Genomic DNA, 12,117 nt, shown 5'->3' with positions numbered 1-12,117 from the left:
CTTTGTGCCCTCCAACCTTAGCTTGCTCAAGGTGATGATCTATGGCAAAGGACTACATTCGTCACACTACACAGCTTGCCCAATGTTGTGTACTTAAATAAAATGTTATCCAATTTGGGAAATCTTAGACAGTACATGAAGCTGTTATGAGGACCACGACCAGCTCACTGAGCACCATTCTGATACATTTCTGCCTTAATTCTGTTGACTTGTACCTGAATACTCAGAGGCAGAGTAATCGCTAAAAAAAATAATTATCCTTTAATTTTAGTATGCAGTTTGACAGTATGCATAAAAGAAGTATTTAACACACCAACGACTACCTGCCATCTTAGTGGCACAAAGAGGGTAGTAGTTAAAAACTGATATTTTACATGAAGATAGGCCTTTGTGAAACAGGCGATCATGATTTTGGGCGAATGTTAAGCCACACATTCATTTTTCTTCTTTCAACAAGCACAACAGCAGGGATCTAGGCTCCCACCTGTGCTTCTGGAACTTTTAACAGGAGAATTTCTCTCTGGAAAAGGGTGACGCAGCAGAGACAACGCAGAACAACAGAAGATCTCGCCACCATCATGCTTACATCCCCAAACCGAGCCAGTTTTTGGATGCGGGTCTTCCATGCTTTAGAATCGGACAGCGTTCACACTCGTCGGGGTCCGTAGGCGTTACTGGAAGCATTGGAGAAATAAAACACCCCCCTTCAGGCTCTGTCCTCAGATTGAGTTCGGGTCTCCTGGAATCTCAGAGGGTTGAACGTGCCTGATCTGATTCAGAACCCAGTTGATATTGGGTCTCTCCTGAGGATTGGGCACCATTATAGAACTGAGCAGGGACTGAAGACCTTCAGAGTACCTGTAGATAAGAAACATTCGAGAGATTGTACAGAAGAGAAGAAGGGATGCATGAATGATACATCCGCATGTTTGAAGGATGTGGTTTTAATATACCCAGCAGCGCAAATGAAGTTCCATGTGGAAAGTTCTTTTCAGCAAGTAATGTCTGTAGGAAATATAACTCCTACAAAACATCACTGTGGGAATTGAAAACTCAACACAAACCATATTAATCTATGAGAATGACCATCTTTCCTTGTGCTGAATTATGATTCCAAGATGAATATCAGTCATAAAGGATGACTGAAACTATCACATCAGCAGGGATAAAATGGCTGCTGACCTTAAAGATAAAGGTTATTCAGGAAGGTCATATATAATCTAATATATATCCTTAGCATGGCTGATTAATTCCATCAAACCTTTTTGAATAGTGAAACTAGAAACCCAAATGGACATGATTCTGGTAAATTACTACAGATTCTACAAATCAATTCTGTATTGATTCTTGATGTTTTGTATGACATTGCATAAATAGAAGAGGTGCCTTTAAGAGAGAATGGCCTTCTGGGAAATGGTGTGCTATATATATAGGTGCTGGGAATAGTCACTTCTGTGCAAGCCTACTGCAAAGCCATAATTTACATTGTTAGCCACCAAAACTAGAAAAAAATGGTCTAAAACACAGCTCTTCTTGCAACTGGAAAAAAAATATATAAGGAAATGACTTAAATTCTAAGAGGTAAACTTACAGTTACAGTATCCAGTTACAATTACAGTATGCTTGTTTCACTGAATTAAAATACCACTGATCATAAATACTAACATGATCAAGGCTGCTACACAGGATGTCCAGTCATACCTTAGTATATATAGCCAGCAGCCATATCACCCTTGGACTCGCATCTGGCAGCCTACTGAAGCTCAGCAGGTGTGAGCCTGGTCAGTACCTGGATGGGAGACCTCCTGGGAAAGCTAAGGTTGCTGCTGGAAGTGGTGTTAGTGGGGCCAGTAGGAGGTGGTCGCTAGCAGGTGTGTGACCCCTACAATTACTCCAGGGCCCAGCTCTTGAAGGGGCCCTGAATGTACGAGCAAATTGAAGGGCTGGGAGACCACAGGGGCCATGAAGGTGCAAGGCTGATAGTCGGATGGTTGTTTTTTTTAACAAAAATTTTGCGTGCCTAAGCTCCATCACATTGCTCGCCTGTTTCCTATTAGCGTCTTAAAATGCACTTAATCCAGCCTTACCACCTACCTAGGGGCAAGGAACGGAAAAAAAAAAAGAAATGATCCCTTTTAGATAGTTTCCATCCTCTGGGTGCTCCGGTTTCCTCCCACAGTCCAAAAACATACTGGCATACTAGTAGGTTAATTCTTCGTCTGGGTAACACTGGCCCTCAGGTGTGGGTGTATTTGCTTGCCAAGACAGGCTCCAGCTCCTCTGCGACCCCAAACTATCGGAAATGGTTCGGAAACCGATGGCTAACTTTCATATTTTATAGCCGACACTTTTTAAGTATCGAACAGCTGCAATACCAGGGCACCCAGGATGGAGAGGGCATTTGCTGATTGCTCCACAGGACTCACCTGCAAGGCTGGGGCACAGTGACGGGGTTCTGCACTGCCAGAGCCACGCTGTCGCCCTTCTGGAAGATCATGTCGAAGGGGCCTTCCAGCATCATCATGCCGTACAGCACGCAGCCCAGGGACTGTGGGGGGGGGGAAGACGAAGACGGGGTGAGGCCCCAAGGCGTTACCAAAAAACACGGGCAGCAAGACGGGCTGAAAAACCAGCGGACCTACCCAGATGTCCGTGCGCTCGTCTATGATGCAGTGGCTCTCCACGTTGAAGAGCTCGGGAGCCCTGTAGGAGATGGTGCACCTCTGGGCCGCCCAGTCCTGCAACACAAAGACGCAAGGCCACAGCCAGGGTCGGTCACAGCGTGACAGCCGAACGCAGCGGTCCAATACAATAGTAGTACCAATAGCAGTCGCCAGCAGTAATATCACTCTGCAGCTCACACCAGGCAGCCCACTACCTGCTCAGCAGGTGTGAGCCTGGTCAGTACCTGGATGGGAGACCTCCTGGGAACAACTAAGGTTGCTGCTGGAAGAGGTGTTAGTGGGGCCAGCAGGGGGCACTCACCCCGTGGTCCATGTGGGTCCTAATGCCCCAGTATAGTGACGGGGACTCTATACTGTAAACAGGCGCCGTCCTTCGGATGAGACGTAAAACCGAGGTCCTGACTCTCTGTGATCATTAAAAATCCCAGGGCGTTTCTCGAAAAGAGTAGGGGTGTAACCCCGGTGTTCTGGCCAAATTTCCCATTGGCCCTTACCAATCATGGCCTCCTAATCCCCGTCTATGAATTGGCTTCATCACTCTGCTCTCCTCCCCAATGATAGCTGATGTGTGGTGAGCGTTCTGGCGCATTATGGCTGCCGTCACATCATCCAGGTGGATGCTGCACATTGGTGGTGGTGGAGGGGAGTCCCCATTACCTGTAAAGTGCTTTGAGTGGAGTGTCCAGAAAAGCACTATATAAGTGTAATCAATTATTGTTAAATTTATTAAATTATTATTATTAATATGAGTGCAAGGACGTGGATGGAACGCAGTATTAAGGGTCCAAAAAAAACCCAAAAGGAGGCCCCTGGCCAACCCACACAAAAGGCACCTTTATCTGCAATCACTAGACCAGGGCCAGCCTATGCAACCAAATACACTTGTACACACTTGTAGTCTTTCTATTTAGGTGATTGACCATTGTAATCATTCAGAAAGCGGAGTAAAAAGATATTTAGCCTGTCGTATGTCATTCATCGAGCTCTGAGGAGAGAAAATGGGTACAATGGGTGCAGATTTCATTTCACAAGGGCAGGGGGAACTTGGGATAAGACATTAAATCAAGGTCCTAGCTACGTCCTCACCTAGGTCTCACAGCACTGTTTGTAAAGGTAGGGGTGTTAATTCTACTGTGCCTCTGCACATTCCAGCTGACCTGTTAATTCAATTGGTGAAACCATTTCACACTACTGATCTGCTGGGGAATAATGTCTGCCAGGTGCCAACTGGTTGGGTGATGAAGAGAGCCTCATCCTGTGTGTAAAATGCTTTGAGGTTTTTGTAAAGAAATGTGCTATTCAAAATACAAAGGGATTATTATTGCAAATATGGAACAAGGGGAAAAGACATATTTACAAAGCAGAATACTGCTTGTACCAAAACACACATAGCAATGACTCCTGTGGGTGACAGCCTTAGCTACAAAACACAGGCACTGCCCCCCAAAGCTTTTCAAAACAGTTATTCTGCTCAAAACCACAACTGAATGTTGATTCTTCTCGCCAGAGCTGAAAACTTTTAAAAGGTGCAAGCTGAACAAAAGGCAGATGTGAACAAGCGCACAGATTTCACTTCTGATTCTCATCTAGCCTGAAATAATTTTGTGCCTGGACCTCTAAAGACAGACACAGGGAGACAAGTGCATGGTTTTGTTGTAGTAAGTCAAATCATGCATTGTGTAGTTAACGGTTTTTGGTGAAAACTGCACACTGCCACAGGGGAAACCTCTTCCACTTAGTTATTTGTCATTTCCATTTCTGGAGCTCCCAAATGAAAATGAATTTTGTTCATTAAATAAGGAATCTCACTTCAAGATGACAGCACCTACTTCAGTTTCAAAGAAAACAACTGTCCGGATTTGAACTCCTGCAAAAGGCAGAACTACCATGATGAATTGGTGCTGCATGCTACACTGTGTGTGAGGAGCGTTCTGGCGCACTACGGCTGCCGTCGCATCATCCAGGTGGGGCTGCACATTGGTGGTGGTGGAGGGGAGTCCCCATTACCTGTAAAGTGCTTTGAGTGGAGTGTCCAGAAAAGCCCTATGTAAGTGTAAGCAATTATTATAATTATAACAGTGAGACGAACAGCAACAAGGAACTCAGGGGTTTCTCCTCTTGCTCATTTTATTGCCTGTCGTTGTCTTCTTGATTAATTACCCTTTACAGTTACTCCACAAAACGACTGCAATTCTTCCATTTTACCTTATCATAAATTCCAAAGTGTTTTTTTAAACCTAAAAAAACAGTATTTTGTCTTCCACCAGGAATATTTTGCCATCGTAAAAAAAAAAATGTTTCAGTCTCGATTTAAGTTACAAAATGCTACACCCCACTCAGAGTAAGGTCACAATTGAACAGGAAGAACTAATTTAATATTGTAATGTCTAATATACTTAATTACTAATTTAATAAATGCATCTGCTAAACCATTGTAACATCAGAAATTTGTTTTATATTATTAAAATTATAGTATTTTTCATTTTGTTAACTGTTACTTGATTTAGAGAATTAAACATTAATAATGTATTTGCACTTAGAGGAACACAGTAGCATTGTATAAGAAGTAATTATCACGGGAAGGAAGAATGGACATCTCCTCTATGAAATAGGAGTTCTAGGTTCTAGCGTTACTTAGCTGAAAATGTATGGAATAATTAGTGGGATATGGTCACCTACATGTGCAGCTCTGTCACTCCCTAAACTGCTTTAGGGTCTGCTAAAGAAGTTGTGTAAAAATATCAGTATTGCTCTATTCCTAACAAGTCTGTGAAGAGAAGGACGGACCAACTTTAAAGAACAGGACAAAACAACATAGTATGAAAAAAATCAACCTGTTATGTACTGCATGAGACTAAATTGTATAAGATTTAGAAGATTTAGCAGTTTGTCTGTTCTATGGGACCCACCCAGAGCTGCCTAGCTCTGTGTATTGAGCTCAACAAAAGCTGAATCTGTACCAGGCTGTCTCCTGCTCCTCTGCTGAAGATTCCCCCCAGAGTATGCTTAGACTCAGGAGGAGTCTTGAACATCCTTGGACTCTTACCTGCACTGTCATGGCCTCTCGAGAACCCTTGACCTCAATCCGTGCTCGGTTCATGGAGCCCAGGTCCATCAGGACTGGCCTGTCATCGTCCTCCAGGAGCACGTTCGTGGGTTTCAGATCTCTGTGGGCAGACAGCGAAGCACGAGCGCGACATTGTAGTACAGACGAATGGCGTACAATCCCAGGATAAAGATGAAACAAACAATGGAGACCGCGAGGTCAAGACCACAGAACGAATGTTATTCAGACTCTTCTTTCTGACCGTTACCTCTTCACTAATGAGTGACTTTAAATTTTGGGGGGAGACACTTATATTCGACCGATTATGGTTCCTGTCATGTTGATTCTATTTGATAGCATTTTTGGGTAACAAAAACAGGAATCCCTCTCATCACAAGCAACCACTATATGAGTTTTTGTACAATTTCTTACCCAATTTTTCATTTAACAAGCTGATTCGAGTGGGGCTCTTGTAAAGCACTGCTGAGAGTCTTGTGTATATGGTACAGCCTAGTAACAACGTGACTATTGTAGTGTGCTGTAAAAGAGGAATTTACTGGAAGTATGTGTTATCGTTTTCCTTCCTACAGCTTACGCATCAGCTAACGACTTTAAGCATGTTACTCGATAATTAACCAGGATTCTTGTTATTGTGTTTATATAATAATTTGACTTCTAGAACCAATCAGAAATTATAACACAGGAAGAAATGGGACATTTTTGTTATAGGAATTTTCACCTTATGAGGAGTTTTCAAGGAACAAGTTAAGGTTGTATGGGAATTACAGTAATGGGATTCCTTCCATAGCAACTAAACAAAGATAAAGGGGGTTGTTTTAACTTTGCCCATATTCTCATTTAGATGTTCAGGATTCACATTTCAGGAAGGAGTGAACAGTGGTGTCTGAACATATAATATGTCCCCCTTAAGACAGTGGTTCTGAACCTTGACTGTAGCCTTGACTGTTCTCACACTCCTTATAACAAACACTGAAATAAACCCAAGATATGCCATTATTATAGAATGAAGGAGACAGAATTATATATTCACACTTTGCAGTAAAATTAAGAATACATGAAACATTGCACACCTTTTTATGTTAACCTTAAAATACCAAAATACAATAATGCAGTTGTGCTTATGTGCCTGTTCTTCGTTTGTGTATGCGATGATTGTACCTTGTAAAAAAAAATTGGCATGTCTTGCACCCCCAGAAAAGGGCATCTCGCACCCCAGGTTAAGAACCACTGCCTCATCTCTGAACTGGCTTCATTACTCTGCTCTCCTCCCCACTGATAGCTGATGTGTGGTGAGCGTTCTGGTGCACTATGGCTGCCGTCGCATCATCCAGGTGGATGCTGCACATTGGTGGTGGTGGAGGAGAGTCCCCATTACCTGTAAAGCGCTTTGAGTGGAGTGTCCAGAAAAGCGCTATATAAGTGTAAGCAATTATTATTATTATTATAAAAACCAGAATCAGATGTGCTGCCATCATGTGGAGGTTTGAAGAAAGGCCAAGCCCTGAGTGACAGCCCTGCTCTGAGCTACTCCCCCAAAGGGGTGAATTCAAGTGTTCAGACAAGCAGAGAAATGGTATTCCGAATGATCTATAACAACCACTTTAAAGACAAAAGAAAAGGCAGTCACTGATCTCTTACCTATGTGTAAAATATGGGATTCTGTCCCTATCTTTTTCTCAGAAGTTGGGTTTATTTTAAAGGGGGGTGGTGACATTTTCCTCAAAATGAGTGTTTCAGGGATCTTTAGCCAGCCCAGTCTCAGAACACACTCAGTGTCGCGTTCAGGCGAGCTGAGAAATTGAATTTTGAATTACCTATAACAACCACCGGAAAAAAGACAAAAGAAAAGGCGGTCAGTGGCCTCCTACCTGTGTGCATAGCCCTTGTCATGAATGGCCTTCAGTCCGGCACAGATTCCCCGAAAGATGTGAAGGATTCGGCTCTCTGGCATGAAGCTGTTCTTGTCCCTCAGTTTCTCCAGCTGCGACCACAGAGAGCCCTTCTGCAAGAGGGAAAAGCACTTTGAAACACACTGGCAGGGGGGAAGCACCAGGGCGACCCAAGACCGGCTGGAACAGTAAGGGAACTGAATCTCTTCAGCCTGACAGAGAGACGAACACCGTCTGAGATCAAGGTACTTAAAAATTAAAAACCAGAACTTTCCACTCCCCTGTAAAAAAAAAAAAACACATCAAAACTCCAGCCCTTCAGTTTTGCCCTCCCAAACTCACACTAACGTAAGGCAGGAGAAGCCAGGCCTCCGTCTTGCCCCCGCGGTCGATGAAGGTGTGTGCCGTGAGGGACAGGACGTTGGGGTGGTCGAAGAGGCGATGCATCTCCACCTCCGTCTGGGCCTCCTTTTTCCCCTCCCGGTCGTGGCAGAGAATCTTCTTCAGGGCGTAGAGCCGCCCGTCTTGGGCTCCCTCCACCAGGTCCACGTAGCTGAATCCCCTAGAAACCAGAGGCTCTCCTAAGCTGAACAGCGGATTTACCCATCACCTCTCCCCTGCTGCCCAGCACGCCGATCCTCCTCGGCCCCTCCTGCTCTTCCACCTAACAGCTACCGTCCGGCTCCCCGCTGACCTATCCCATCAGGCCACACTCTCCCCTTTTTCTTCCCCTCGGGACAAATCTCACACGTCAATTCCACGTCAAAGACCGAGCTAAACAAATCCGAATTCCGAGCGGGGAGGGGCGGGTGTCGGTGTTTGTCGGCGGCAAAGGACCAACGAAAGGTTAATTCCATGCTGGAAAACAGGGAGGAGAAACCACGTTTGGGCCTGCTGAGCCTTCCTGGAACATGAGGGAGAGAGGAGGAGATATGGCAGGGGAAAGAAAGGGAGGCGAGAGCGTCATTTTTCAGCAGGGAATTAACCATTCCTTGTTCCTAAATTAAAATACTGCCTCCCACCAATGTTCCTACTAATTTTTAATGGCCCGTGTGCGCAAAAAGTTCACGTTGTGCACGTTTTTTCCCCAGTGACAAAAACTTGCGTGCACTACATTGAGTGTATGTAAAATTGCCAACCTGAAATTATTTTTTGTTAATATAGTCATCCTCATAGAAGCATAGAAGCATAGAGATCCAAAAGACCAGGACAGTGATTCACCGAGCCCAGTCGGCTGGGCTCCCTGCATGAGCAGGGAGGTACGAAACTACGAGAGCATAGATGTCGGTCATCAAGTAGCAATAATAATGCACACAGCCAAGCTGGACCTCTTGCTGTCTCATGTGGTCAATTAAGCATTTTTCAATTGATGACCGTGTTTGTTTTATCATCGGACTTTAGGGGGAATTTAATTTTTTGTGTGCAGTTTAATTTCCTGGTTGTATAACCTGTGTGTGCGCGCGCACGCACACAGCTGAGAGGGAACGGTCTCCAACCGTCACCCACTGCCCTCCATTTTGTTCCTCTTTTCTGTTTGATCCACTATCACGGCCCCAAGGGAAGACCCCAGCCCAGCCGGTGCTCCCTACCCTTCGTCTAGTTTCTGGATGAAGTAATAGCGCTTGTTCTCAATGGTGACAGTTCCTCTGGAGCAGATACACATGGCATGGCCCATGGTTCCTGTAACATCCTTTGATCACTGAGGAAAGAAAGAGCACATGGGTTCTAGGTCATTCGTGCAAAAGCAGAAAAACTGGCTTCAGGAGTGTTAATTTACTCGAGCGAGTGCTACATTCACGAACCACACAGGCAGAGCAGCTAGCCAGGATGTCGAAGCTGATCAGCACAGTTCAGATGTTAGCCCTGGGCAACCTCTTGACTTCGGAGGCAGAGGACTCTCTTTTGGAATCTAAACTTATATGTTAAAATGACAGTTTCCTCTTGGGGATGGCACAGGGGCTCAATGGTTAGCATTGCTGCCTCAAATTGCTGGGGCCCTGGGTTGAATTCTGAAACGGGGGTGCTATCTGTGTGGAGTTCGTATGTTCTCCAGTTTCCTCCCACAGAGATATACTGGAGGGTTAATTAATTAATACTGGAGCTAAAACAGGCCCTAGCGCGAGTGTGTGCACGTCTTCTTTTGCGTCTGTTTGCCTGCCTTGCACTGGACTGGCATCCAGCCCGGGGCGTGTCCTGCCTTGCACCAGTTGCATGCTAGGACAGGATAAACGAAAGGCAGACCATCTCTTTTAAAGGCATTTAAATCAAGACAAGAAAAGATTTATGCTTTCTAAACTAGAGACAACTAACAAAAAAGGTAACACCTAAAATTGTTTAAAATATGGGATGCTATCCCTATTTATCCTCTTCTCAGAAGAGGGGTTCATTTTGAAGAGATGTGGCGTTTTTCCTCAAAATGCCTATTCCAGGAAGCTTTCACCACTACCGTCTCAGAACACATTCCTCCTGGTTTTCCCTCCAGCCGAGCTTAATGACTTAACGGAACTAACGAGGCACTCGATTGCCAATCTGTCAAAGTTCTTTTTGTTGTTCTACTTTTTTATTTTATGGCAATGAAATGCAGTAGTTAAAGGGCAACCACCTACACACTAAAGAGCTAAAAACAAATCAAATGGTTTGAATCAATCGTGTTATTAAGTCAATTAAAGAATCCATTTGGAAACCAAGAGCTTGGTTTACTGTCAGGAGGCTACCCTGGATCACTGCTTCACAGCTGCTCTGACTGCTGGTGCAGGCTGTAGAGTCCAGGGGTGGTCAATCTCACACACCTGCCGATCTTCATTCCAGTTGAGTTTAATGACCTCCTAGAAGCCTTTATTGAATGAATAAACTGCTGGATTGTAACAATCGCACAAGTATTCCCCCCTCCCCAGACTCAAGAGTTTGTTTGGGATTTGATCTTAATGAGGAAAAAGCAGTACTTTAAATGTCTATCTTCAATAGGTCTTAAAGCAGAAAACAGTCACACAGTTCAAATCCACCCTGTTATCAAGTCAATTACACATTAAATGGTGTAACTTTCATCTTGGCTGAAGCAAAAACACACAGTTGTGTGAATCTCCATGACCAGGACTAGCCGATACAGACTACACCCCCTAAACACTAATACTACATCCTGTTTATGCATTGGAATAACATGCAGTTACTGTACATATGATGCCAGTCCAAACTGTGAACCAGTACTCTTCTATTGACGAGCTGACCTAACAACCAATAGCCAGGCTTTCTGAACACATGCATAAAGAGATATCTAACTGAATAAACAAAGTATAAAATGAGTGGTGCAAGACTCGTGTTTGTGATGAATACACATTATCCACGATCCATAGAATACTGGATCACAGTGACATTTTCTAGTATATTTGAAAGTTTGTAAATTATTTCTTCAAATCATTTCAGTAATAGTACTGAATGAATATACATGTAATACGATGACTAAAAATAACCAAATTTGTTATTTGAGCGCGTCAAGAGCTGTGCTGACTGATAGTGATACACACGACTGTCTCCTGCTGGTTTTTACTACAAATGAGTAACGTAGTACCAAAATAACAATACTATAAAATTAACTTTTCCTTACAACACGGTTTCAATGTCACAAGAAACTTCAATATGTAGCGAATACATGCACGGTGGCGCTTAAAAGAAACTACCCTTTTATGCATTAACTGTAATTTAACCCATCGGTTGCGCTCCATCGTGAATAATTCATAGCCCTTATTTAAAAACAAATGACATATTACTTATGTGAACGTGCGTGTTACGACACGGGTGTAAATTCCGCACATTCATTTGAATTAAAAAAAACTTACACAGTGCGCATATAAAACATCCCACTTTGGGCTGAACGCAAAGACCTATATGGTTTAATGCTAACGTGGCACATACATCGCAGTTTTAAATCATAGCGACAGCATCTAACATTGTAGTAGCAGCAGCAGTGTCTACCGGGAAGAGGAATTGTTACTTAAATCTATAACCAGTCGGATATAATCTCGTGCAGTGAATGATTTAGACCGCCACCGAAAGAAAACACATTGGATCTAACGTTACCGTGGGACAGAATGTTATATCTCCGTCCTTTTAAACGTTTCCCTCCCGTCTCTCTCGCTTTATCTTCACCTCCAGATGATTTCCGGGTAGAGAAATTCCTCCTGCGGCCAGCGCGTCATCGACTGGAGAGACCCCGCCTCTGTTTTAAACACACAGTAACTCTCATTCACACATTTCAATTTCTTCTTCGTGTTAATAGTAATAATAATAATAATAATAATAATAATAATAATAATTGCTTACACTTATATAGCGCTTTTCTGGACACTCCATTCAAAGCGCTTTACAGGTAATGGTGACTCCCCTCCACCACCACCAGTGTGTAGCCCCCACCTGGATGATGCGACAGCAGCCATAGTGTGCCCGAACGCTCACCACACACCAGCTCTCAGTGGGGAGGAGA

At 43.9% G+C, this 12,117-nt stretch overlaps 1 protein-coding gene across 1 annotated transcript; it reads right to left on the bottom strand.

The window, feature by feature from the left end:
* Positions 1-235: 235 nt before the first annotated feature.
* Positions 236-11,860, bottom strand: stk16 (serine/threonine kinase 16). Its single transcript, XM_088606840.1, has 8 exons — positions 11,715-11,860; positions 9,230-9,339; positions 7,983-8,202; positions 7,620-7,753; positions 5,731-5,851; positions 2,643-2,738; positions 2,427-2,548; positions 236-858 (listed from the first exon to the last, which is right to left on the bottom strand). The coding sequence occupies exons 2-8, from the start codon at positions 9,313-9,315 to the stop codon at positions 720-722; spliced, it is 918 nt and encodes a 305-aa protein (XP_088462966.1). The 5' UTR covers positions 9,316-9,339; positions 11,715-11,860; the 3' UTR covers positions 236-719.
* Between the last annotated feature and the right edge of the window lie 257 nt (positions 11,861-12,117).

The sequence above is a fragment of the Lepisosteus platostomus genome, chromosome 14 (assembly GCF_059453375.1).
Source record: "Lepisosteus platostomus isolate fLepPlt1 chromosome 14, fLepPlt1.hap1, whole genome shotgun sequence".
NCBI lineage: Eukaryota > Metazoa > Chordata > Actinopteri > Semionotiformes > Lepisosteidae > Lepisosteus > Lepisosteus platostomus.
This window is presented reverse-complemented; position numbering and strand designations above follow the sequence as displayed.

Excerpts from the sequence above, each read along its gene's own strand:
- stk16 (XM_088606840.1), bottom strand. The coding sequence starts at position 9,315 with ATGGGCCATGCCATGTGTATCTGCTCCAGAGGAACTGTCACCATTGAG. Across the intron at positions 7,754-7,982 it reads TTCTCCTGCCTTACGTTAGT|AAGGGCTCTCTGTGGTCGCA; the intron begins GTGAGTTTGGGA and ends TCCCTCTTGCAG. Across the intron at positions 5,852-7,619 it reads GACAAGGGCTATGCACACAG|AGATCTGAAACCCACGAACG; the intron begins GTAGGAGGCCAC and ends GTCTGCCCACAG.